General features: G+C 43.5%; 1 protein-coding gene across 1 annotated transcript in view; it reads right to left on the bottom strand.

Annotated features, from left to right (window-relative positions):
• Positions 1–27,350, bottom strand: part of TMEM132C (transmembrane protein 132C) — a 921,872-nt gene that overhangs the window by 364,098 nt on the left and 530,424 nt on the right. The window contains exon 3 of the mRNA XM_073627978.1: positions 20,853–20,999. Coding sequence (XP_073484079.1) covers positions 20,853–20,999 — 147 coding nt within the window. The remainder of the gene's footprint in view (positions 1–20,852; positions 21,000–27,350) is intronic.

The following is a 27,350-nucleotide window of genomic DNA, read 5'->3' as shown; positions in this document are numbered from 1 at the left end:
GAGAAGAGAACACAAGAAGCCAAGAAGCCAAGAAGCCAAGAAGCCAAAGAAGTGTTGTGTTTTATTATTGACACTTTTTACCTAGGTGAATGGGTAGGGGTACCATGTACCCCATACTCATTCACATAGGGTGGGGGGGCCGGGATCTGGGGGCCCTCTTATTATAGGGGGCTCCCGGATTCCGATAAGCCCCCCGCCCGCAGACCCCGACAACCAACGGCCAGGGTTGTCGGGAAGAGGCCCTTGTCCTCATCAACATGGGGACAAGGTGCTTTGTGGTGGGGGGCACCGCAAGGCGCCCCCTCCCCCAAAGCACCCCCCATGTTGAGGGCATGCGGCCTGGTACGGTTCAGGAGGGGGGGGGGCGCTCGTTCGTCCCCACCCCCTTTCCTGACCGGCCGGGCTGCGTGCTCGGATCGGGGTCTGGTATGGATTTTGGGGGGACCCCACGCCGGTTTTTCGGCGTAGGGGGTTCCCCTTAAAGTTCCATACCAGACCTAAGGGCCTGCGACGGGGCTCGCAAGGTTTCAATCTCGCCAAAAAAAGCGGCGAGATTGAATTCCTTTTCTAGTCCCGTCGTACCCAAGTCACGTTCAAAATGAACGGACTTGTCCGTGTGTGGGAAAGTCCGTTCATTCTGAAAGTCCGGCGGAAGTCCGTCGGGAAGACCGGATTCCGGAAAGTCCGGCCGTGTGTAGGCAAGTCCGGCCGTTCAGAAAGTCCGGCGGTAGTCCGCCGGAAGTCTGGCGGCAAGTACGTCGGACCTAGCTTTCTAGAAAGTCCGACCGTGTGTATGCGGCATAAGTCATTGGTTGGTTCCAAAATTCCAAATGATCCAACTGAACCTTCAGAGAGTCTGAACAGCTTAGTGGACACTGACTAACACCAGTGTTTCCAAAATGCAGGAAGCTCTGGAAAAATGGGAACACGCAGGCAGGAAACTTAATGTTCACTCAGCCCAGAAAGTCTCCTGGAAGGAGGGAGGAAATGACTAATCAGATACATTCCATATGGAACATTTTTCCATGTGTAGCGCACCCCCTAAGGAGCTGCAGAAGCAGATGAACTGGGAACCCACACCCCGCACAGCCAGGCACACCAAGTTTTCACAGGCACTCCGGAGACCAGAAAACTGTCCGTGACTTTTTTTTTCGTTTATTGAGGATTAATAACTTGGATGGGGATGGGAGGTTATGGGATGCCCTCTTGACTTCAGCAACATACCTTTGGCAACAACTTCAGGAACACCTTCCTATACACAGTATATATACAGACTATATACAGTCTCCTTGACACTCCTCCTGCACTTCACTTGCTTGCAGACTCCAGCTGGATCACTGTAAGTGGATCTGACAGACACAGTAAGATTTAGCAATGGGTCTTTGTAGGCAGGAACTCAAAGCCCCTTGATGTGTAGCAGAATACAGTGATAGGCTTTTACTTTCCCTCCTGTGGCTACTGGTCCTAGCACCACCTCTTCAGACACTACCAACCCACCTGGCTGCAGCTGCCCCTTTCACTACCCCTCCAGGCTAACTTTCCTCGACAGTCCTCCAGACTGACTCTCACCAGCCCACCCGGCTGACTCTGCAGGAGATCAGCCAGGGAAGGGATGTAGACTTGACACACCACTGTCTTCAGGGAGAACTGGCTACATGTGGCAGTCTCCCCCTTGTAAGTCCCCAGTAGTGCTGCTCTACTCACACTGTCCTCTCTCCTGCTCCCATGCCTCCAGGAAGTGCTTCCTCCATGTGCTGCAGCAGGATTCTTCCAGCACCTAAGCCCCGGCCCAAGGTCAACCCCATCCCAGAGTGCCACCGACAGTCTCCACAGCACTATATCTCCATCTTCTACCTGACTGTCACTGCTGGCATAGCTCATGCCTATTTATGAGGTAAGCCTTGCCCCCTGCCAGCTTTTTATTGGGGATTGGCCAAGGCCTTCATAAATATTCAAGTCAACCCCTCCTAACCTCCATCCACTAGCTCTAGAAGTTTCTACAACCTTCTAGACCAGGGGGAGGGGCACCAAAGGAGCTGTCAGGATGAAGGATGAATCATCCAGCCCTGACTCACTGAACCCTAACCTAGATTCACAGCTCAGACTTAGCCCTGAGCTGACTAAATGTACCTACACTAACAAACCCACACTAACAAACCTACACTAACAACTAGCACACACTAGAGGGTGCTACACATGAAGGAAAGTGTTGAGTGTTTTCCGGTCCAAAATGGGGTCAAATGCCTCCCTTAGGGGACAATGACTCAGTGAGAGAAGAGATTTGCCAGGGCAGAGTGGAGGTCTGCCAATCACTGAAGGACATTGGGAGATGAGACAGCATGAAGCTAGAGTTCTAAATTCTACCCTGTAGCCCCTGGACACCACGTCTCTCACGCATGCGTCTGATATGCTTTCACTTCAGGCAGTTACAAAGGCTAAAAGGCATCCTTCCACTTTGATAACCTTAAGTCTCGGAGTTATCTCAGGTCATCCAAAAATATATTAGACTGCTTGTCATCTAGACCTTTATGTGTAAAAGCAGCTGCAGACAAATCAGAGACTCTGGAGCACAATGCATAAAAAATTACGCTTATGGCCCCTGTCTTCTGAGTCAGTAAACATTGTAGAGATCTGTTGCATAATGGAGTCAATAAAGCCTTTGAAGAACATTGGTTCTCAAACAGGGAGGAGTGTTTCAAGCTGACAGCATCAGGTACAAAAGGAGGAATACTGCAAGCATCTCTGGAGCTGTTAGTGGATTAGAGAACAGTCAGGAAAGTCAAGAGGCAACATACATACACTAGGTTTCCAGAAAAAAAGGGGACAAGCCCTCACACTCACCACAATGGCGGTCCAGAGAGTATGTGCAGAATGGCGTCATCACGGGCCAGCCATTAAAAGTGATCATAGAGGTACTTTTTATTATTATGATTTTTATTATTAAAATACCAAACATGATAAACGTACCTGCTCTGTGCAATGGTATTGCACAGAGCAGCCTCAAACAATCGCTTATGAGGTCCCCTGCCGGCGCTCCAGGCCCCTTCACTTCCAAATGTGCCCCCATAGCTGCTTGCTATTGGGCAAACCTGCAGGCTCAATCCTGAGCTGGGCTATATGCATCCACTTATACACACACACAGTGCACTTTGGCCCTCAGCTCCCTCCTCACAGGATTTGACTGACAGCAGCAGAAGCCAATGGCTCCCACTGTTGCCGAGCCTCCTGTGATAGGGGAGGGGAGAGAAGACGAGCACATTGGTCGATCAAGATCGAGCATAGTTAAGTATTATTGGGGTGCTTAAAGGTTTTTTTATCTTAATGCAGAGAATGCATAAAGATAAAAAAAAAAGAAGATTGCTTTTAGAACCACTTGAAGAGGCCGAACATGGAACCTGGAGGTTAGATTGGGCGAAGATGGATGCAGTGCACATTAGGACATTATGGCATAACCCAACTGGTGGCCCATTTAGGAAAAAAAAAGCAGTATAATTCCGCTTTAAGTTGGAAAGTTCCCCCCATATACCCTAATGTGAAGTCTGTGTAACACCCTACAGAATAAAACACATAGGTCCATAACTGTCAGTGAAAGTATATTTGCTAAAAATGATGCTATGTAACTTCTGATTTCCTTACTTCCAGCATTATCACTTACATTCAAACTCCCATGGCAGGTTGATTGATAGCTTTGAGAAATATAGGATTGAATATTTTGTACATCAGTCATGCTGTGCATGAAAGGCAGTTCCAGGTTTACCAGCAAATGTGTACTAGAATCATCAGATCACAACCAAAAGGAACTGGGGTGGACTGGTGTATTACAGCAATGTCTGGATGAAAAAATAAGTTACTTAAGCATGTGGGATATGCTCCTTGTATGTATCTCAATGTTACATTTTCAACTACCTTTATAGTTCATATCTTTCATCTGTACATAAAAATTACTGACAGACACCTTCTAATGTGAGAGTCTGATTGCAAGTCAATTTTATATACTACTTTCCTAGAACACACAAGCATGGTACTGGTACAAGAAGATTAAGACCGTATTGCACTGCTGTGTGCTTGTGTCAGACATGTAATTATGAAAGATGCCTTAGCTCACTCTCCATCATCAGATGAAACAAAATACATCCCGGTGGGAGACATGCCTAAAACAAATGTAATTAGACTTAACTAATTACTGGAAACCTTGTTATTTGTTAAACTGTACAGTATGTTTCTGATCAAGTAAGACTGACTGTGGGCTGAGGATGTTGCATTTAGACTACCCTAACTGGAATAATCTGTGCGTAATTCATTAAATGAAACAACATGAAACACAATACCGGCCTAGCTTAATAAAAATAAGAGAAGCATTTACATAGGCTAATGCCGTCAATGGTAATTAGGACATTAGCTATAATTTGCATAATCAGTGCTTACCATTTTTCATAGGTTAATTAGACATTATGTAAATGATACAGTGATTGTAGTGTGTTCTATCTACTGCTAAAAATTGGGGGAACATTACATCTTGTTCCCTGGGGGTTGAGCTTTCAATATGAAAATGCGTTTTGAAGTACTCTAATGCCTTTGTTGTTCACATATGCATAAAATAACCAGCTGATGTTTCTACATTAAGCATTTAAGATTCTTTAAATGTAATATAGCCATGTATGTATTAAAACATGTATTGACTACTTAAAAGACACACTGTTGGAAACACCAAGAGAGTAATAGTTAAATAAGGTAAGCATAGTATATGTCTAGAAATGTCTATAACTGTCTTAGCACTAGCAGATAAAAGCAGTGTCTCCACCAGGCTATGGCCATTTGATATTTAGGATATTGTTTTATCTTGCTGAAGTCTTTTTAAATGATAAATTATGTTAGTCTTCACTGAATTAGTGGTATCCTGTTACATCCTGTAAAACTGTATTACGTTTGTAATAAAAACCTGATACTAATAAAAAACATGAAAGTATAAAATATGTCTCTGCTCCAGGTCCCTCAGTTAATTTAATACCTAATAGGGGCCCACCAGGACAGCAATTGCAAGTGGCTGAATTGGAAAAAACAGATCATACAGACTTCAGAACAATCTCCCCAGGTTACAATTTTTCTACTTTGAAAAGTAACCTATTTTGAGAGACCACTGCTGTCCTCTCCTTTTGAAATTGCTAATTGCTTGGTTGTCATGTTGATACAGTGGCTTCATTTCTTTCGAGGTTAATGATGGAGTTGGCTAAGGAGTTCTGTCTTGTTTTTCAATGACTCAGAAAGCATTGAAGGCAGACAGATTGCAAGCATTTTGATAATGAGGTCAGCAATGACAGCCTACACATTTTTCTAAACAGAGGTTGTCTGTAGGCCCCCTTCACACCTTTCCGATTTGGAATGTTATGTTACGATTATATATTAACGTGCATTGCAGTTACACAGCCCATTAAATTGAATGGGCTGCCAATACACAAGGATAGATAAAAAAAAAATGCATCTGCAGCTTTTTTTCCCCCGATTGTTACCACAATGCATAGGTTTGAAAGGGCCTTCAAAACCCCCAAATTTGAAAAGAAAAATAATAACTGTAAATTATACATACAAAAGGGATGTGGAGCCCAAATGTAAACAAGCTTAACTTCAGTGGATGTAATATTGTCAGCAGCTTAGGCTCTGCTTCAAATCAAAAATGTAACTAGCCAAAACAAAGTGGGGGAGGTTCAGAGTCTTTTTCAGGTATATTTATATTTAAGACATTTATTGCTGTCAATGACTTTCCCACACTTCCGCTGAGGTAGGATGTGATAGGAATTCACTCCAATGCCTGTGCTGTCAAAACCAAAAAGATATTTTAGTATAGTTAGAAAAGTTAGAACATTTGACATCATACTTATTGCTGTCCATGCCTTCCACTCCCAGTGATGCCCACATCCCTTATGTCTTATATGGGCATCACAAGTACAGATAGATAGGGATAATAGCCCCAATGGGATTGCACTGTTCTGCAGTGGAACTATTTTTTATGTGTTGATGTGTGTTGCGCTGCGTTAGGCAGCTCTTTCAAACGGAATTGAGCTTAACACATCTCAATGCATGAAACAGTAAAGTAGGCAGGGTGTTTTGCAGTGCACTGCGAAGCACACTGTGCATTTTGTTGTGTTAAAATATGGGAGATTTACTTAAACTGTGCGCACAAAATCTGGTACAGCTGTGTGTGATAACCAGTTTCCAGGTTTTATTGTCAATGTTTCGGTGAACAAGCTGAAGTTAGAAGCTGGTTACTATGCGCAGCTGCACCTGATTCTGTGTGCACCAGTTTTAGTAAGATCCCTTTCACACTGAGGCAGTTTTCAGGCATTTTAGCGCTAAAAATAGCGCCTGAAAACTGCCTCTCATGCCTCCCCGGTGTGAAAGCCTGAGTGCTTTCACACTGGGGTGGTGCGCTTGCGGGACAGGAAAAAAAGCCCTGCAAGCAGCATCTTTGGGGCAGTGTAGGACAGCGCTCCTACACCGCCCCTGCCCATTGGAATCAATGGGTACCATTTCTAAAGTGCCCTTTAAAGCGTTTCAGAAGCACCGCAACATGGTGGTTTTAACTCTTTCTTCGGGCGCTAGCGGGGGGGTTAAAAGCACACCGCTGGCGGCCGAAAAGCACAGTTTAAACGACGGTAAAGCGCCTAATGGATCCGCCGCCCCAGTGTGAAAGGAGTCTAAATCTTCCCTTGTTTGTTGCAGCACAGGTGCATTAGCATGCTAGTCAAATGGATTGGCATTACGGTGCACTACTACATATTGCAGTAAGACGTGTGTTACCGCAATGCATTGGTGTGAGCAGGCCCTAAGTTAGATCTATATAAAAAGTAAAGATGGCTAGATGGTACCAGAGGATACAGCACCTCATCCCCTAAATAATCAAACGTTAAATGGGTGTGTGGACAAGGGATTATAGCGGTGCTAGGGTCAGAAAGATTAGAGAAGAAAAGATAAAACAAAAAATACTAAAATTACAAATTTTATTAATAGTCTATCATAAATACAATGTACATTATAAACAATTCATACAATAATTATACAAATTTTGTGGATACATATACTGTAAGTGACCCTAAGAATGGTCAAGTGGGCCAGATGGCAAGTGGCCGTTGAAGGAGGGGGGGCTCGTTTTCCTACATGTTTCGCCAAAACATTGGCTTCTTCAGGGAACAGGAGCTCATAGGGTGGATATATATAAAAAATTCTGTGTGGTGGACATGAAAACACATGTTAGAAATATTAATTTGACCAAACACTGCATAGTAAAAACAATAATACATTGCAACTGTGGCTGGACATTCATGCGACCCTAAGCTCAACACCACTAAACGGAACTGCGGACATACCTGGGGCGTCAGTGCCCAAGACGGGAGGGAAGAGAGGGAGAGGGGGAACACAGCCACCCAAGGAGATCCCCACAGGGGAGCAGGCAGACCGCGCCGTAAATTATGCCTGCAGGGGGCATACAGTAGACCTGGCAAAGGAATGTAAAGATAGTCATGTGTCATAATGCACTGTGGTAGTTATTCCAGGAATAAAGGGTTGCGCATATGTGCATTGTATTAAAAAGAAAACAAAAAATATATGTATATAAATAAGTATAAATATATCTATATCTCTGGAAAAGGTGCGGACTTACATGTATATCTAAAAGCTGTAGAGAGGCAAGGTCAGAAAGTGCCTGTGATATATGTATGCACACAGCAAGGAAAGGACATCAAGGTTGAACCATATCTGCAGACCACTTAAAGCAGGCCTAATTAAAAAAAAAATGGATAGTATTAGGGGTCTTGCTGTTGTTAACTGGGGCCAGATATGGTAGTTTATGCCTATACTTACTTGATAGTATCTGCTGTAAGAAAAGATTCTCATAGCGGTACATTCACAGGTATATAGTACCGGTGCTAGGATGAAAAAGGGATAAAAGTAACAGTGGATCCTATATAAAATATAAAGAAAAAAAGGAGGATCAGAAAGGTAGGGAAATGGAAGTTTTAAAATGTACTTGGGCACAGGTGAGGCTAGAGAAAAGGAATCTGTTACCTAATTCATCATGGAGCACACCATGTTGCTTGAGAAAATCAGTGTTAACCACCAGAGTAAGAGGCCGGTCCAAAGTAAGTTCTAAAAAGTATGTAAAGGAATCATAAATAATTCATGTAAACAACATGAAGTCAAGGTGTTATGAAAGGCAGAAGTTTACCTTGTAGCTGTGTGCAGAGCGAATGCAGGCACGTCCCTCGTCCATGGGAACTGAGGGACTGGCCGGTTACTCATATACCCCCCACACCTGATCAGATGATGATCAGGTGTGCGGACGCTAAACGAGGGGTAGCCACGGCTGTGCACTGCACGGTGCCTAGGAACTACGAGTTCCATCATGCAACGCGCGCGCATGCTCAGATCTCACGGACCGTGTGGCGATTGGAGAGGCGAACACCCCTGGAATGGGAAGTACCAAGGTGTCATCTCACCCAATCTGCCGATGGAATAAGGGACCAGAGGGTCTGAGAACAGACGTGGGCACCCAGGGGCAGACAGTTGTCTGCGCCTTGGCGTCCGTACAGGCAAAGACAGCGCTAGCCATGTCACCCCCAAACCGGGAGAGCCCGCGGGGCCGCCGCCCACCACCCACGCCGCAGATAATCCCCCCAGTCGTGGGGCTAGCCAAGGCACCAGGGACAACCGCAGTCCAGTGGCGGGGAACAACGGGGCACGAAGTGTAGTGCGCCGAGACACAGGATGGGAGGATATCCCAAAGGTTACCCAACGATCCACAGGAGCCACTGGGGAAGGTGGGAATTACTGTGTGTCAGCACACGACATCCAGCCACAATGTGTGCAGTGTGCATAGAGAACCACTGGGTCCCAGTACGACAATGAAACCTGCAACCAAAAATTGAAAATACAATGCAAAACAATATATAAAAAAGAATATATAAAAAAGGAAACACACAGTATATAATTTGCAACAGTTGTGTCGAAAAATATTGTTCAATAATGACAAAAAAGAGTTTTAAGTCGCAAATAAATACAGGCAATATACACTAATAGAATATGCAGGGATATAAGATATATTGAGTCAATTTGCCAACTTGTCTCAGAAAAGGAAAAAGGCATTTGTAATCAATATAGAAGGCAAGGTATGAGTCCATGTCAAAAAAACATTATATGGATAAAATACCGGGTGGAGCCATGGCAGCAAAGGGAAAGAAAGACAGGGAAAACAGGAGAATGAAAGGCTGAGAAGGGAATAGAGGGGGGGGGGGGGGAAAGGGGATAGGAAAAGGATAGGGTAGAGAGAAAAAACCACAAACGACGTTGTCTGGGGAAGGGGCATGAAAAAGAAAAACTTAAAGGAAGGGCTTAAAACTAATATATTCATTGAGTCCTGGGAAGATGTTAGCATTTAATATATGAATCCATTTGGTTTCGAGTCGTAATAGTGAATTATCAGTACTACCACCTCTTACATGTGAGGGGATATGTTCAAGTGCGGAAAACAAAATAACATGGGGATCGGAGTTATGTTGGGCAGCGATATGCCTATTAATGGCCGTAGTGGTGGTGTTCTTGTATAGTGGTTTGATATGGTCCCGGATACGGGTCTGAAAGGGGCGCTTGGTTTTGCCAACATAGAATGCGCCGCATTGGCATTGGGCCAGGTATACAACCCCAACAGTGGCGCAGGTGACATAGTGTCTGATGGTATGTGTGTTTCCATCGGGTAGATTAACAACCTGAGAGTTGGCAACAAATGTACATATGTCACATTTGCCACATTGATAGGTACCGGTGGCAGTGGGCCTGTGTGCAGTGTCAGTAGAATGATGACTATGAATCAGACGATCACGGAGAGAGGGAGAGCGTCGATAGGTAATATCAGGATAAGTGTTAATATATTTGGCAATAGTAGGATCAGATGTAAGTAAGGGCCAAAATTGTTTGAGGACGTCTTTGATTTGGGTATGCTGATTAGAGAATTGGGTGATGAGTCGTGTGGGTTGTTTAGAATCCAATGGTTTGTCAGAGAAAACCAGGTCTTTACGGTTGAGTTTTTTTGCCTTATGGAATGCTTTCTTTAAGAGAGAGTGGCTGTAGCCTCTATCTAAGAGTCTATTATAGAGGTCGTGTGCCGCCCTGAAGAAATCTTCATCGCGGGTACAGTTACGTTTAATCCTAACATATTGGCTATATGGTATACTTCGAAGGAGGGGCTCAGGATGGGCACTCTGGGCATGTAGGATTGTATTGCCCGAAGAGGGTTTGCGGTATAGAGTAGTATAGACTTGGCCATTGGGTTGTACACCAATCTGAAGGTCCAAGAAATGGATCTGAGACTGGCTGCACTCCATGGTAAATCTTAGATTGTATGTGTTGTCAGTAAGGCTTTGTACAAATGAGGAAAGTTCTTCCTTAGTACCGGCCCAAAACAGAAGTATATCATCGATATACCTGTACCAGGATATAATCCTGGACAGGTAGGGGTTGAAGTGAATCGAGTCAAAAAGTTCCCTCTCCCACCCCCCCAGGTACAGGTTGGCATAGGCAGGGGCACACTTGGTCCCCATAGCCACACCCTGCACCTGGAGGAAGTGGGAGGAGCCGAACATAAAATAGTTGCGTGTGAGTATGAACCTCAATAATTTGAGGACAAAGTCCCCGTATTCATCATATTGGGGGCCTCTGGCACGAATGAGTTTGCTGATAACTGAGATACCTCTATTGTGGGGGATTACGTTGTATAAGCTTTCCACATCTAGGGCTACCAACCATGTACCACTGGGCAGGGATTGGCCATCTAATATACGAAGGAGATGGATAGTGTCCTTTATATATGAAGGCAAAGCTACAACATGGGGTGCCAGATATTTATCTACCAGAGCACTGGCAGATTCTGTGAGGCATTGACGACCAGACACAATTGGGCGACCAGGTGGATGGTCGAGAGATTTGTGCAATTTCGGGAGGGAATAGAAGGTAGGGGTAGTGGGTTCTTTAACATAAAGAAATTTCCATGTGTTGGAGTCTATAATGCCTTTTTGATAAGCTGCAAATATCAGCTGTTGGTATTCGGATATATAGTTATCAATGAGTGTTTTAGAAATTGGTCTATACCACTCGCGATTGTTTAAAATATCCAGGCACATTTGTTCATAGAAGGACACATCCATCACCACCACATTGCCACCCTTGTCGGCTGGCTTAATGGTGAGTTCAGGATGGTTTTGTAGGGATTTAATGGCCCTAATCTGAGCCAAAGTTAGGTTGGAGGGATACGCGGTGTTGAAATTTAAGCCTTCGATGGTGTTAGTGACCTGTTGTACAAAGGCCCATATATTGGGATTTGTAGAAAGATTTGGAAAATTCACAGATTTGGGTTTAAAAGAAACAGGAGGGGGGAAGGGGGGAGCACCAAGGGCGGCGGCCTCAAGATTGGTAGGATCAAGAGAGTCGTCACCATCAGTGCACCCCTCCTCCCAAAGTGACATTAATTCTTCGAGGGCTTGTATTTCCGCTAAGGTGGGAACCTGTTGGGAAGGATTTGCATGCACATTCTGAACAAGTGCAGTATTAGATTGAGATTTGTCATAGATCACTTTGAAAAGAAGTTTACGTGCAAAAAGATGCACGTCTTTAATAAAGGCGAATTTGTCAAAGTCGTTAGAGGGACAAAATTTACTGGCATAAAACCTACTTTGAAAAATATGCGGAACACAAAATAATCCCTTGGGGATTAAGAATACAACTTTTCCCCAATATCAAAAAAATCAACGACACACTAAAAACCTCTTGGGAAAGCAATCTTATATCATGCTCTCTCAACATGCTCTCCATGTTGTGCCACGAATATACCACCGAGTTGGCACAACTTGATGTTGCAATCAATCGATGGTACACAGATCATGCTCTTGGTCTTTCCTCCCCCAGGTATAGCAAGCGGGATAAAACCCTGCGCGCACACCTGGAGGAATATACACTTACGACTATTAATGACAAAGAAAGCAAATTCTTAAGAGACTTAGCAGCCCATGAAAATGGATATGCCTACAATTGGGACAATGCCAAGGAAACCAAAGCTAGAAACAAACCCTTTTCCACTAATATACCTACTTCAAATAACCATGCCTCTAACAATTTATCTGCTTCTTTTTCATCCAGTACCTCCACTGTTTACCAAGATTTGACACAGGAACAATTAGCAAAAAGAAGAAAAGGCGATCTTTCGGCCATATCCTCGGAGTCACTCCACCGCACACTAGGACCCACTCCTCTATCACACCCACCTACAGGTCATTCGAAGACCGCTCACGTATCCACTCCCTTCACTAAAGCACAACCCAAGTCGTCAGCGATTCCCAAATCATCCTCTACCAAGACACCTGCAGGCATAATGGCACCACCGCACTCTCAAACGCACATCACCTCCCGAAGGGTAAGTGAACCCACTATCACTTCCATGTTTCCAGCCAGCTCTGCTACAGCAGACCCTAAACTTGCACCTATTTTTTTAGGGCAGGGCCAGGAGTCTCTCCCAAGCCCATCCCCCGATTTACACCCACAAATGCCAATGATCCAGCAAGACCAACCACCCCTGATGTAATCAATCTATCTTCTATTCCACTCAATGCGGATCAGATCTATGTACTCCAATTAGGCCTCACATTTTGTCCCTCTAACGACTTTGACAAATTCGCCTTTATTAAAGACGTGCATCTTTTTGCACGTAAACTTCTTTTCAAAGTGATCTATGACAAATCTCAATCTAATACTGCACTTGTTCAGAATGTGCATGCAAATCCTTCCCAACAGCTTCCCACCTTAGCGGAAATACAAGCCCTCGAAGAATTAATGTCACTTTGGGAGGAGGGGTGCACTGATGGTGACGACTCTCTTGATCCTACCAATCTTGAGGCCGCCACCCTTGGTGCTCCCCCCTTCCCCCCTCCTGTTTCTTTTAAACCCAAATCTGTGAATTTTCCAAATCTTTCTACAAATCCCAATATATGGGCCTTTGTACAACAGGTCACTAACACCATCGAAGGCTTAAATTTCAACTCCGCGTATCCCTCCAACCTAACTTTGGCTCAGATTAGGGCCATTAAATCCCTACAAAACCATCCTGAACTCACCATTAAGCCAGCCGACAAGGGTGGCAATGTGGTGGTGATGGATGTGTCCTTCTATGAACAAATGTGCCTGGATATTTTAAACAATCGCGAGTGGTATAGACCAATTTCTAAAACACTCATTGTTAACTATATATCCGAATACCAACAGCTGATATTTGCAGCTTATCAAAAAGGCATTATAGACTCCAACACATGGAAATTTCTTTATGTTAAAGAACCCACTACCCCTACCTTCTATTCCCTCCCGAAATTGCACAAATCTCTCGACCATCCACCTGGTCGCCCAATTGTGTCTGGTCGTCAATGCCTCACAGAATCTGCCAGTGCTCTGGTAGATAAATATCTGGCACCCCATGTTGTAGCTTTGCCTTCATATATAAAGGACACTATCCATCTCCTTCGTATATTAGATGGCCAATCCCTGCCCAGTGGTACATGGTTGGTAGCCCTAGATGTGGAAAGCTTATACAACGTAATCCCCCACAATAGAGGTATCTCAGTTATCAGCAAACTCATTCGTGCCAGAGGCCCCCAATATGATGAATACGGGGACTTTGTCCTCAAATTATTGAGGTTCATACTCACACGCAACTATTTTATGTTCGGCTCCTCCCACTTCCTCCAGGTGCAGGGTGTGGCTATGGGGACCAAGTGTGCCCCTGCCTATGCCAACCTGTACCTGGGGGGGTGGGAGAGGGAACTTTTTGACTCGATTCACTTCAACCCCTACCTGTCCAGGATTATATCCTGGTACAGGTATATCGATGATATACTTCTGTTTTGGGCCGGTACTAAGGAAGAACTTTCCTCATTTGTACAAAGCCTTACTGACAACACATACAATCTAAGATTTACCATGGAGTGCAGCCAGTCTCAGATCCATTTCTTGGACCTTCAGATTGGTGTACAACCCAATGGCCAAGTCTATACTACTCTATACCGCAAACCCTCTTCGGGCAATACAATCCTACATGCCCAGAGTGCCCATCCTGAGCCCCTCCTTCGAAGTATACCATATAGCCAATATGTTAGGATTAAACGTAACTGTACCCGCGATGAAGATTTCTTCAGGGCGGCACACGACCTCTATAATAGACTCTTAGATAGAGGCTACAGCCACTCTCTCTTAAAGAAAGCATTCCATAAGGCAAAAAAACTCAACCGTAAAGACCTGGTTTTCTCTGACAAACCATTGGATTCTAAACAACCCACACGACTCATCACCCAATTCTCTAATCAGCATACCCAAATCAAAGACGTCCTCAAACAATTTTGGCCCTTACTTACATCTGATCCTACTATTGCCAAATATATTAACACTTATCCTGATATTACCTATCGACGCTCTCCCTCTCTCCGTGATCGTCTGATTCATAGTCATCATTCTACTGACACTGCACACAGGCCCACTGCCACCGGTACCTATCAATGTGGCAAATGTGACATATGTACATTTGTTGCCAACTCTCAGGTTGTTAATCTACCCGATGGAAACACACATACCATCAGACACTATGTCACCTGCGCCACTGTTGGGGTTGTATACCTGGCCCAATGCCAATGCGGCGCATTCTATGTTGGCAAAACCAAGCGCCCCTTTCAGACCCGTATCCGGGACCATATCAAACCACTATACAAGAACACCACCACTACGACCATTAATAGGCATATCGCTGCCCAACATAACTCCGATCCCCATGTTATTTTGTTTTCCGCACTTGAACATATCCCCTCACATGTAAGAGGTGGTAGTACTGATAATTCACTATTACGACTCGAAACCAAATGGATTCATATATTAAATGCTAACATCTTCCCAGGACTCAATGAATATATTAGTTTTAAGCCCTTCCTTTAAGTTTTTCTTTTTCATGCCCCTTCCCCAGACAACGTCGTTTGTGGTTTTTTCTCTCTACCCTATCCTTTTCCTATCCCCTTTCCCCCCCCCCCCCCCCTCTATTCCCTTCTCAGCCTTTCATTCTCCTGTTTTCCCTGTCTTTCTTTCCCTTTGCTGCCATGGCTCCACCCGGTATTTTATCCATATAATGTTTTTTTGACATGGACTCATACCTTGCCTTCTATATTGATTACAAATGCCTTTTTCCTTTTCTGAGACAAGTTGGCAAATTGACTCAATATATCTTATATCCCTGCATATTCTATTAGTGTATATTGCCTGTATTTATTTGCGACTTAAAACTCTTTTTTGTCATTATTGAACAATATTTTTCGACACAACTGTTGCAAATTATATACTGTGTGTTTCCTTTTTTATATATTCTTTTTTATATATTGTTTTGCATTGTATTTTCAATTTTTGGTTGCAGGTTTCATTGTCGTACTGGGACCCAGTGGTTCTCTATGCACACTGCACACATTGTGGCTGGATGTCGTGTGCTGACACACAGTAATTCCCACCTTCCCCAGTGGCCCCTGTGGATCGTTGGGTAACCTTTGGGATATCCTCCCATCCTGTGTCTCGGCGCACTACACTTCGTGCCCCGTTGTTCCCCGCCACTGGACTGCGGTTGTCCCTGGTGCCTTGGCTAGCCCCACGACTGGGGGGATTATCTGCGGCGTGGGTGGTGGGCGGCGGCCCCGCGGGCTCTCCCGGTTTGGGGGTGACATGGCTAGCGCTGTCTTTGCCTGTACGGACGCCAAGGCGCAGACAACTGTCTGCCCCTGGGTGCCCACGTCTGTTCTCAGACCCTCTGGTCCCTTATTCCATCGGCAGATTGGGTGAGATGACACCTTGGTACTTCCCATTCCAGGGGTGTTCGCCTCTCCAATCGCCACACGGTCCGTGAGATCTGAGCATGCGCGCGCGTTGCATGATGGAACTCGTAGTTCCTAGGCACCGTGCAGTGCACAGCCGTGGCTACCCCTCGTTTAGCGTCCGCACACCTGATCATCATCTGATCAGGTGTGGGGGGTATATGAGTAACCGGCCAGTCCCTCAGTTCCCATGGACGAGGGACGTGCCTGCATTCGCTCTGCACACAGCTACAAGGTAAACTTCTGCCTTTCATAACACCTTGACTTCATGTTGTTTACATGAATTATTTATGATTCCTTTACATACTTTTTAGAACTTACTTTGGACCGGCCTCTTACTCTGGTGGTTAACACTGATTTTCTCAAGCAACATGGTGTGCTCCATGATGAATTAGGTAACAGATTCCTTTTCTCTAGCCTCACCTGTGCCCAAGTACATTTTAAAACTTCCATTTCCCTACCTTTCTGATCCTCCTTTTTTTCTTTATATTTTATATAGGATCCACTGTTACTTTTATCCCTTTTTCATCCTAGCACCGGTACTATATACCTGTGAATGTACCGCTATGAGAATCTTTTCTTACAGCAGATACTATCAAGTAAGTATAGGCATAAACTACCATATCTGGCCCCAGTTAACAACAGCAAGACCCCTAATACTATCCATTTTTTTTTAATTAGGCCTGCTTTAAGTGGTCTGCAGATATGGTTCAACCTTGATGTCCTTTCCTTGCTGTGTGCATACATATATCACAGGCACTTTCTGACCTTGCCTCTCTACAGCTTTTAGATATACATGTAAGTCCGCACCTTTTCCAGAGATATAGATATATTTATACTTATTTATATACATATATTTTTTGTTTTCTTTTTAATACAATGCACATATGCGCAACCCTTTATTCCTGGAATAACTACCACAGTGCATTATGACACATGACTATCTTTACATTCCTTTGCCAGGTCTACTGTATGCCCCCTGCAGGCATAATTTACGGCGCGGTCTGCCTGCTCCCCTGTGGGGATCTCCTTGGGTGGCTGTGTTCCCCCTCTCCCTCTCTTCCCTCCCGTCTTGGGCACTGACGCCCCAGGTATGTCCGCAGTTCCGTTTAGTGGTGTTGAGCTTAGGGTCGCATGAATGTCCAGCCACAGTTGCAATGTATTATTGTTTTTACTATGCAGTGTTTGGTCAAATTAATATTTCTAACATGTGTTTTCATGTCCACCACACAGAATTTTTTATATATATCCACCCTATGAGCTCCTGTTCCCTGAAGAAGCCAATGTTTTGGCGAAACATGTAGGAAAACGAGCCCCCCCTCCTTCAACGGCCACTTGCCATCTGGCCCACTTGACCATTCTTAGGGTCACTTACAGTATATGTATCCACAAAATTTGTATAATTATTGTATGAATTGTTTATAATGTACATTGTATTTATGATAGACTATTAATAAAATTTGTAATTTTAGTATTTTTTGTTTTATCTTTTCTTCTCTAATCTTTCTGACCCTAGCACCGCTATAATCCCTTGTCCACACACCCATTTAACGTTAGATCTATATACCAAGCCATTCGTTAAGGCCCTCAAGTGTACACTTTTTAAAATTATGATTTTTTTTATCATTTCAACCTGTAATTTATGTCCTTTCGTAGAGTCCTGGGCACGGGAAATGATTGACATTATTGAATGAAGGAATTCCAGAGCTAGGCCTGGCAGAAGTGTTGTAGTGATTTTATATAATGGTAGTGATTGAAAGTAAACAGATTAGTGTTTGAGAACACCCAATCTGCAATAAATTGTATGTCTAAATTCTTGACTCGTGCCATATCTACCTACTTCTGATGGGATGTCCGCACATACTATACATGACCCTATTATTTAATAACTGCAAATCTTTTTACTACTTTTATTTGTGTTTATTTTTAGCTGCTGCAAGAACGGTTTCCTTCTGTTCAAGCTGTATGTTACTGGCTTACAATGTAATATTTAATATCTGCTGTTATCTAAAAGATTTTCTGTCATCGGCATGTAGCCCCCGTGTTTTGCTCCTTTCAGTTTGAACATTTTTTATTTTTTTTGATATGTCATAGTTGAGCACAATACATGATACTTTTTTTATTTGCACACACAGTTCATTTTATGATATTTTGCAGAGAAACAGACACTAAAAACTTAGATTTGATCTTTTCCTCGCCAGTCCGCGTTTTTTTTTTTTATACTTGCATTTTCTCTTTCATGTGTGGAGACTGTTGAAGCTCTTTTCTGTTGCTCCTTGGAAATAATCAAAGTTAACTTGTTTTCACTGCTGTTGCTATAGACACAGTATATGTGTTGGGACTGTTTTACCAAAAAATAAGGAAGAGAAGGGATAAATACCTATGGAAACCTTGCAGCTTGGGATAAAATGAGCATGTTAAGGCATGCACATGTAGTGAACATGATCCCTTAAGCCTCATACACAAGATCGGACTTTATACAAATTTTCCCGTGGATTTCCGTACAAAGGGTGTTGGCCGTGAACTTGTTAAGCATACACATGGCAGGACATTTTAGGCAACAAACACGAATGTAGTGACGTTTCAACGTACTGACGACACTTCAAAAGAGAACGTTCAATTCTCCGGTGCCACCCTTTGGTCAATTTCTGTATTGTTGTCTGATCTTTTGCATTGGTTCTGAGCATGCGTGTCTGGTCTGTACTTTGTACTAAAGTCTGATGGTTTTGTGTACACATGATCGGACTTGCCGACGTCGGACTTTTGTTGCCGCCAAGTTTGTCTGTTCACACAGCCAACATTTGTCCGATGAAAGCAAAAAAGTTTGTCCGATGGAGCGTACACACGGTCAGATTTTGCCTTGAAACAGCTAATTTGCATGTTTGTTGGCAAAAAGTCCAATCGTGTGTACGGGTCTTAACACTACCTAGCAAATTGTTCAAGTTTGATGTGTTGAACTTCCAACATATGCCCTCTGTTCTGATAGGGAGCACTAAGGAATTTGCATGTCAACAGTTTACCCAATAACAACAACCAAGTTCATTAACAATGCTGCACCACCACAAGAGTTATAATAAATAATTAAGTCAACTAATAAATATAAAAATCCAATGCATATGGTTGGTACATCTGAATTAGCATGTAACAGGTGTAAACTACTTTTGGAAAAATGACAGTGGCCACAATACATATGGAGTTCTTCCCTGTGTAGTTCTTCCTATTGACTTGCCATTTGACCCTTCATACTTGGCGGACACACCACTTCTTTTTTTGCTATACAAGTTGAGCACACTTTTGGCTGCAATAGGACAGGCTAAGTTTGTTTGTGATTTACATTGTTTGTATTCATGCAGCACTCTATCATATCACATATGGGGATCAATTCAGATAAATACTGCATGCATTTTTATCTTAATTTAACTCTTGCAATATTTATCTCAAAAGTAGTCATGTTACTAAAATATATACAGATAATCAGGTGATTCCTTCATGCATACAGTACACGTTTGTATGTAGACGTCTCCATTATTAAACGCAAAATAAAAATAATAGTAGGTAAAAAAAAAAAATTGGGGGGACAGGGGGAACTCCAAGAATTCAGCTACTTTGTAAAAATGTAAGTCCAATGAGGTGTTGGGCCACCTCCCCAGACTTACATTTTAAAAAGTAGTTGAATCTTAGAGTAGTGAAGGAATATTTCTTTAATTCACTGTAACATTTTTTTCTGAGTGTTAGGAGCATAATTATCGCTATACATTCAGAATTATGAGTCTAGACCCTCCTATTTCAGCTCCTGGGGCTGCAGAGTCGCATATAGCCACTATGCTTTCCCCTCTCCTCCTTTTGCCCAAGCACAGAGCGCTTTGTAATAAGTAAACTCATCTGTGAATGAGCAGAGGGGAGGGGTGGGCAGATACGTTCTTTAGGAGAACACAGCATCTCTCCTGTCAGAGCTCCAGGGGTAATGTGATAGCTTCACTCCTGGAGCTCTGTAAAACTGTCAGATGTAAATTAAAGAGATAAGTCCAGAAGGTAGCATGCACCTCATTGAACTTAACTCATTGTATACCAGCATATTTTACAAAGTGGCTGAATTCCTGAAGTTCTTTATTTTTTTCACACATGATTGGGCATTGTAAAGTGAATATAGCTTCAGCTTATTCACTTAACAGTATTAACATACAATTTGCAAAGTGAGAATTTACCTTGCAAAGAGAACAGCCTCTATTCTTTTGGAAACCACTCCAATGTGTCTTGGATTAGTCTGCAGGTGGAGTTGGTAATAATGATATCTCCTCATGCAGGGGATGCAGGCCACAACAATATTAATGGTGTGGAAATGAAAAGTCTGATTTTGCAAGATTCACTTCATTAAGTCTGAATGTAAGGAATATGGCTGTAGAACAAGGTAAGTAATAAAAAATATTAACACTGGGTTGATGCACAGCTTTGTCTTATAATCTGAAACTTATCATAAAATAAAGTTAGGCTTTAAACACACTGAATGCAATAAATGAGACGGTTGAAGGGTGTTAGGGATGACATCTGCCTCCTCTCCCCACCCGCATTAAAAAACTGGCATTTGTTGTTAGAAGTCATTATAATGGATACAGTGGACGCAGTTTATTGTGATACCATGAAACATACAAAAAATAAATACAGTATATTGAATGGAATGAGCCTGGCTCCATATCAACCAGATGGCATACAAAGAAAGACGCAGATGCAGAGGGAAAGGATAATAAAGTTACTATTGTGAAAATATGTGGTCAGGAGCAGCAAAAGCCAATTCATTTTATGGAAATGAATGTACTGTAGCCCGTAAGCAGATGGAGGCACCATTAACAAAAGTGCTTTTATGATGTCCCTCTATAGCTTTAACAGTTATTGACACAACTCAAGCTGATGCACATTGGAATGGCACCCTACCTGTTACGAGGGCTTGGTCCTATTCTTTGACAGGCTACAGTTGTGGTGGAATGTTTTCCTCCATTTCCCAGTTCCTGCTTAACATCCCACTGCCGAGCATCACTGATCTTCACATTCAGAATGTTGACACCTTTCTTCACCTTGGCCCTGTGGTGACAGATACAATATCACATTGATTTATAGTGGGAAGTTCCATCCTTTTTTTTAGTTTAATTCTTACTTGCTATAGCCACTGTGAAATTTGGACACATTTACTGAACACCAGTATATCTTCAGAAAAATTTAAGAACAGGATTGTAGCCATTAAATCATCCCATATATTATCAGCAACATCCAAATAAAGATTACTTGTAAATGAACCTTGAATTAGTCATAGAACCTGTACACATTTTGTACAAATCATATCTCTCATTGGCTACCATCAACTTGTATATGCATTATCTCCTTTCATATCTAAATAATGATTTCAATATAAAATATCTTTCCCATATAGACCATCTTGAATTGCTATAATAATTACAGTTCATACACTGTAGATGTATTTAGAAACTGAATATGCTAGTCATTTGGAAGTTTTCTCTAGCTGCAACCCTTTATGATGAACTCCCCCTAAACCCTACACATAGTTAAAATTTGATAGAGGGAGTGTTGAAGGAGACAGAGAATGTGAATAGTGCTATCCATTGTGTAAATCCCCTTGTAATAATTATTTATTTACTTATTTATTATTAGTTCTTATATAGCACTGTCAATGTACGCAGCGTTTTATTTATATATATATATATATATATATATATATATATATATATATATAGTACATTCACATCAGTCCCTGTCCTCAAGGAGCTTAAAATTCTAAGGCCTATATATAAATATATATATATATATATATATATATATATATATATATATATATATATATATAGTCAGGCCAATTTAGACAGGAGCCAATTAACCTACCAGCATGTCTTTGGAGTGTGGGAGGAACCCGGAGTACCCAGAGGAAACCCACGCAGGCACAGGGAGAACATGTATGTTGGAGTTGCAAATAGGCTATACACTTTGAAAGGCAATTTTCAGTGAAGAAAGTGAAGCTCTGCTGACTTCCATCATCCAATCATGTGCACACAAAAGTATTTTTTTTTTTTATGTTCCTTGCACTTGATCACCTTTAGTAAACCAACCTCCCCAAAAATTCCACTTTCTGCAAACATTTCATATATTACACCCTTGACAGCATCAGGTTTAAAACACCATGGCTGTGGACATAATGTCCATTAGGAAGGCACATAAAATCTAAGCATGTCTAGAAGAAGGTTGATAAAGCAGTGTCATAATCATCATGTTAAATTAAATGTGTCACTACTGATATATTTGTAAACTGGGGCACCTAGCAATATCAGCACATATTTTAAATTCACTTGAGGAGGCCATAGGAGCTATAAAACTCAACATGCAAATAGCAGCTTTTAGCCTGGAAAGTCACAGTTCTAGATCAAGTCTGTGTATACCACCTGCAATGTACTCCCTTACTGGCTGGAGAAGTCCATTCACTGAGCTGAATTAGGTATTGGGCCACAGTTAAGAGCTACACAGTTGGAGCTGGAATCTGAAAAATTGATTTTTAAAACAGCTTACCTGTAAAATCCTTTGGAGTACATCACGGGACACAAAGCACCATAATAATGACTATCTGGGTTATATGCTACCTTTAGGTGATTGGACACTGGCAACCAATAGTAAGAAGGTTCCTCCCATAGAACCCCTCCCATACAGGCAGTACCTTTAGTTTTGTAGCAAGCAATGAAGATCCCAGAAAAGAAGGGAGGGACCTCTGTGTCCCCTGATGTACTCCAAGAAAAGGATTTTACAGGTAAGCTGTTTTAAAAATCCATTTTTCTTTATCGTACATCACGGGACACAGAGCACCATAATAATGACTATCTGAGATGTCCTAAAGCAATGCCTTTGAGGGGAGGGAACATAGTATTCCTAAATCCCCTTCAGGCCCAGGACTTATAAAGCAGCTTGCAGCACGCTGTGGCCAAAAATAGTCTCCTTTTGAGATCTAACGTCCAGCTGGTAAAACCTGGTGAAGGTATGAACTGAAGACCAGGGGCGGCACAGTGGTGTAGTGGGTAGCACTCTCGCCTAGCAGTAAGAAGGGTCGCTGGTTCGAATCCTGACCACGACACTACCTGCCTGGAGTTTGCATGTTCTCCCTGTGTCTGCGTGGGTTTCCTCCGGGTACTCCGGTTTCCTCCCACACTCCAAAGACATGCTGGAAGGTTAATTGGATCCTGTCTAAATTGGCCCTAGTATAGGTATGAATGTGAGTTAGGGACCTTAGATTGTAAGCTCCTTGAGGGTATAGGGACTGATGTGAATGTATAATATATATGTAAAAGCGCTGCGTAAATTGACGGCGCTATATAAGTACCTGAAATAAATAAATAAATAAATAAGACCAAGCGGCCGCTTTGCAAACCAGAGCCATAGACACCTGTTGGCGCACTGCCCATGATGTACTAACGCCTCTAGTAGAGTGAGCTTTGAAATATCGAGGTGGAACCCTGCGTTTCAACTCATAAGCCTGGATAATGAGTTGGCGAATCCACCTAGAGATAGTTGAACTAGTTGCTGCCTGTCCCCTCTTAGGACCCTCTGGCAGGACAAAAAGGGAGTCAGTCTTCCGAAATGGAGCTGACATGCTTAAGTAAACCTTGACTGCTCTGACCACATCCAGTGAGTGAAGCAACTTTTCCTCTTTAGACTCAGGATTGGGAAAACAGGAAGGTAAAATGATATCCTGATTAAAATGAAAATTGGAAACCACCTTAGGTAAAAAATCTGGACGGGGCGCACCAACACCTTGTCCTGATGTAAAAATAGAAAAGGTTTTTTACAAGAAAGGACGGCCAATTCAGACACCCTTCTAGCCGAAGTTATGGCCACCAAAAAAAACAATTTCCTAGTCAATAGAATTAAAGGAATATGCCTAATCGGTTCAAAGGGTTGAAACTGTAGAGCTGATAGCACCAAGTTAAAGTCCCAGGGGCATAAGGGTGGCTTAACCAGCGGTCTTAAGTGCAGTATCCCCTTGACGAAGGTTCGCACTAAAGAATGAGATGCAATTGGCCTCTGGAAAAAAACTGATAAGGCCGAAATTTGTCCTTTAATGGTTACTAAAGATAAGTTTAAATCAATTCCTGTTTGAAGAAAGGCAAGGATCCTCCCAATCGTATACTTGCGAGGGTGCCATCTTCTCCTCTCGCACCAGGAAATGTATGATTTCCAGACCCTATGGTAAATACTTCTAGAAACTGGCTTTCTAGCATTTATCAGAGTAGATAAGACTGAACCTCTGATACCACGGTCTTTCAGTACCCTGGTCTCAATAGCCATGCCATCAAATTCAGCGACTGTAAAGAAGGATGGTATATGGGTATTTGAGACAACAGGTCTGGACGGTATGGGAGGCACAACGGGTCCTCCACCGCCATCCTCACAATCTCTGAGTACCAGGACCTCCTGGGCCACACCGGGGCCACCAGAATCACTGTTTTCTGCTCCTCCTGTATCCTGCGTAACAGGTGCGGTAGCATCTGGATCGGAGGAAAAGCATAAATTAGGGAATACCAATCCCAGGGAATCACCAATGCATCCGTTCCGACGGCGAGCGGATCCCTGGTCCTGGATACAAACATGTCCACCTTGGCATTGAATCTGGATGCCAGAAGATCCACATCTGGCATCCCCTAGTGCTGACAGATTTGAAGGAAAACTTCGGGGTGAAGAGACCACTCCCCCGGTAACAGTTGCTGACAACTTAGGTAGTCTGCCCGCCAATTGTCCACCCCTGGAATAAGAATTGCTGACAGAAATGGCACATGTCTCTCTGCCCAAGTTAATATGTGATTCGGCTCCGGGTGCCCCCTTGGTGGTTGATGTATGCCACCAACGTGGAGTTGTCTGACTGTATTCGGACAGGAAAACACCGCAGTCTGGACGTTCAAAATAGGAGAGGCAAGCGAGCTGCCGAATTTCCAGCAGATTGATGGGCAAGATCTTCTCTACCTGGGACCATAATCCCTGGACGGAAGCCTCTTCCAGGACCGCTCCCCAGCCTAGACGACTGGCGTCCGTAGTTACTACCTTCCAGGTTACAGGTGGAAAGGATTTTCTGCCCTTCAAGTTGCTGGTCTTTGACCACCAAGAGAGGTCCCGTTTTACCTGTAGGGATAGAGACATGGGATGATTCAAGGTTTGAACCGACTTGTCCCAAGCCTCCAGGATAGTTCTCTGGAACATCCTGGAGTGAAACTGTGCATAGGGAACTGCGCTGAAAGATGACAGCATCTTGCCCAACAGCCTCATGCACAGTCGAATCGAAGGACTTTCTACCCCCTTGACCTCTCGAACCAGCTCCACTATGGAGCTGACCTTTAAGGGAGGTAAAATTACCCTTTCTTGGGTTGTGTCCAAGATCAGGCCCAGATATGTCAAGACCTGACCTGGACGAAGGGCCGATTTGTCCATATTTAGAATCCAGCCTAAGAACCTCAGGAAACGAACCGTAGTTGTAAAGTTTTCTACTAAGGTGGAGTAAGCTTGGTCCCTTAGCAGAAGGTCGTCCAGATATTCTACCACTGAGATCTTTTGGGACCTTAGGAATGCCAACACTGGAGCCAGAACCTTTGTGAAGACCGGAGGGGCTGTGGCTAGACCAAATGGAAGTGCCACAAACTGGAAATGATACCCTTCTACTGCAAAGTGCAGGAATCTTTGATGTGGACCGAAAATCGGTACATGCAGGTATGCGTCTTTGATGTCTATGGACGCTAAAAAATCTCCTTTTCTTAAGGATGCGATTACTGAACGAACCGACTCCATACGGAAGGTTCGGACATTTCGAAAATAATTTAGGGATTTGAGGTCCAGGATGGGCCTTACTTCTCCGTTCGGCTTTGGCACTGTAAACAGGTTCGAGTAGAACCCCTTGAATCTTTCTTTGTGCGGAACCTTGATAATTACCTTCTGCCTTTCCAGCTGTTCTAAAGCCAGGAACAGGCCCTTCTTTTTCCCTGGGTCTGATGGGACTTTGGATACCAAAAACCGAGTTGGGGGAAAATCCCGGAACTCTATTTTGTAACCTTAAATTATAGTGGAAATGACCCACCTGTCCTGAACCAATTTCCCATAAAGCATCTGCGAACCGCCGCAGTCTGCCCCCCACCCACAAGAGTGGGGGCGCCCCTTCATAAGGAAGACTTGTTATTGGTTTTGGCTGGTTTCTGGGTCCAGGGTCTTTTTTGACCTTGAGGCTTCTTGAAAGTAGGTGGCTGAGGCTGTCGATACCTCTTGGGAGAAGAGGCACTTGACCCAGGAGCGTTGGGAATCTTAAAGGAAGACTGCTTACTCCTTCTTTTAACCGGAAGCAAGGAGCTTTTCCCTCCAGAGATCTTTTGGATATATTTATCCAGATCTTCCCCTAATAGACGCTCACCGTGAAAAGGAAAAGCCGCGAGTAGCCTCTTGCATGGCGTCTCGGCTGACCATTTTTTCAAACACAGTACTCTGCGCATATGGATTGAGAGTAGCGAGACATCTGCTGGATCGAGTCTACTGCAAAACATTAAGCGCGAGGAAGTTCTGACAATTCGTCAGAAAATTCCTCTTGAACAGGCAGGTTCCTGACCAACTTCTTAAAATGGTCCTTTAACGCCTGACAAATACCGATAGCCACAACTGCCGGTTGTACTGCTGAACCAGCCACCGCAAAGGAAGCTTTTAGTAAGGATTCCAGCTTTTTTATCTGCCGGATCCTTAAACCCCTGGGCATTATCCACTGGACAGGTTAGGCTTTTATTCACTGAAGAAATGGCAGCATCAACCAAAGGTGTATCCCACTTCTTCCTGAATTTTTCCTCCATAGGATATAAAAAAGAAAACCTTTTTGGAGGCAAGTATGTCCTGTCCGGGTGGTCCCAGTCAGCGTAAATTAACTGTTCCAATAAAGGATGCAAAGGGAACGCCTGGGAACCTGGCTGAGGACACAATGTAGAACAGGAGAGTCCTGGTCCCTGTACCGGGGGTAATTTAAATCCAGCTCTCACCATTTCAGCCAAGGACTGGATAAACAATTTCTGGGATTGGGAGGCTGAAAGTCCCCTCTGCCGGGGACTCTTCAGCCTCTCCTTCCTCCTTGTCTTTAACGGCCTCCTCCTCCAAATCCTCTGCCCATTCCGGATCCAAATCACCAGGACCCATGTGGCTAAAAGAGTGTTGGTACTCAAGTGACTCTCCACTGGGACTGGGCTCAGGAGAGGGAGATCTATGACGTTTCTTCCCTCCCTGTGTTACTGTGGCAATCATACCAGCAATCTTGCCTTCAAGGCCAGCTAGGGCTGATGCTAAGTCATCCTTAGTAACATAAGCCGATGCAGGGATATTGGTAGTGGCCACTACGCCTGACAACTGCAATGGCTCAGCCAGGCC

This window comes from Aquarana catesbeiana, linkage group LG01 (assembly GCF_042186555.1).
Source record: "Aquarana catesbeiana isolate 2022-GZ linkage group LG01, ASM4218655v1, whole genome shotgun sequence".
Taxonomy (NCBI): Eukaryota; Metazoa; Chordata; class Amphibia; order Anura; family Ranidae; genus Aquarana; species Aquarana catesbeiana.
The sequence above is the reverse complement of the archived record's forward strand: the minus strand, read 5'-3'. Positions and strand labels throughout refer to the sequence as shown.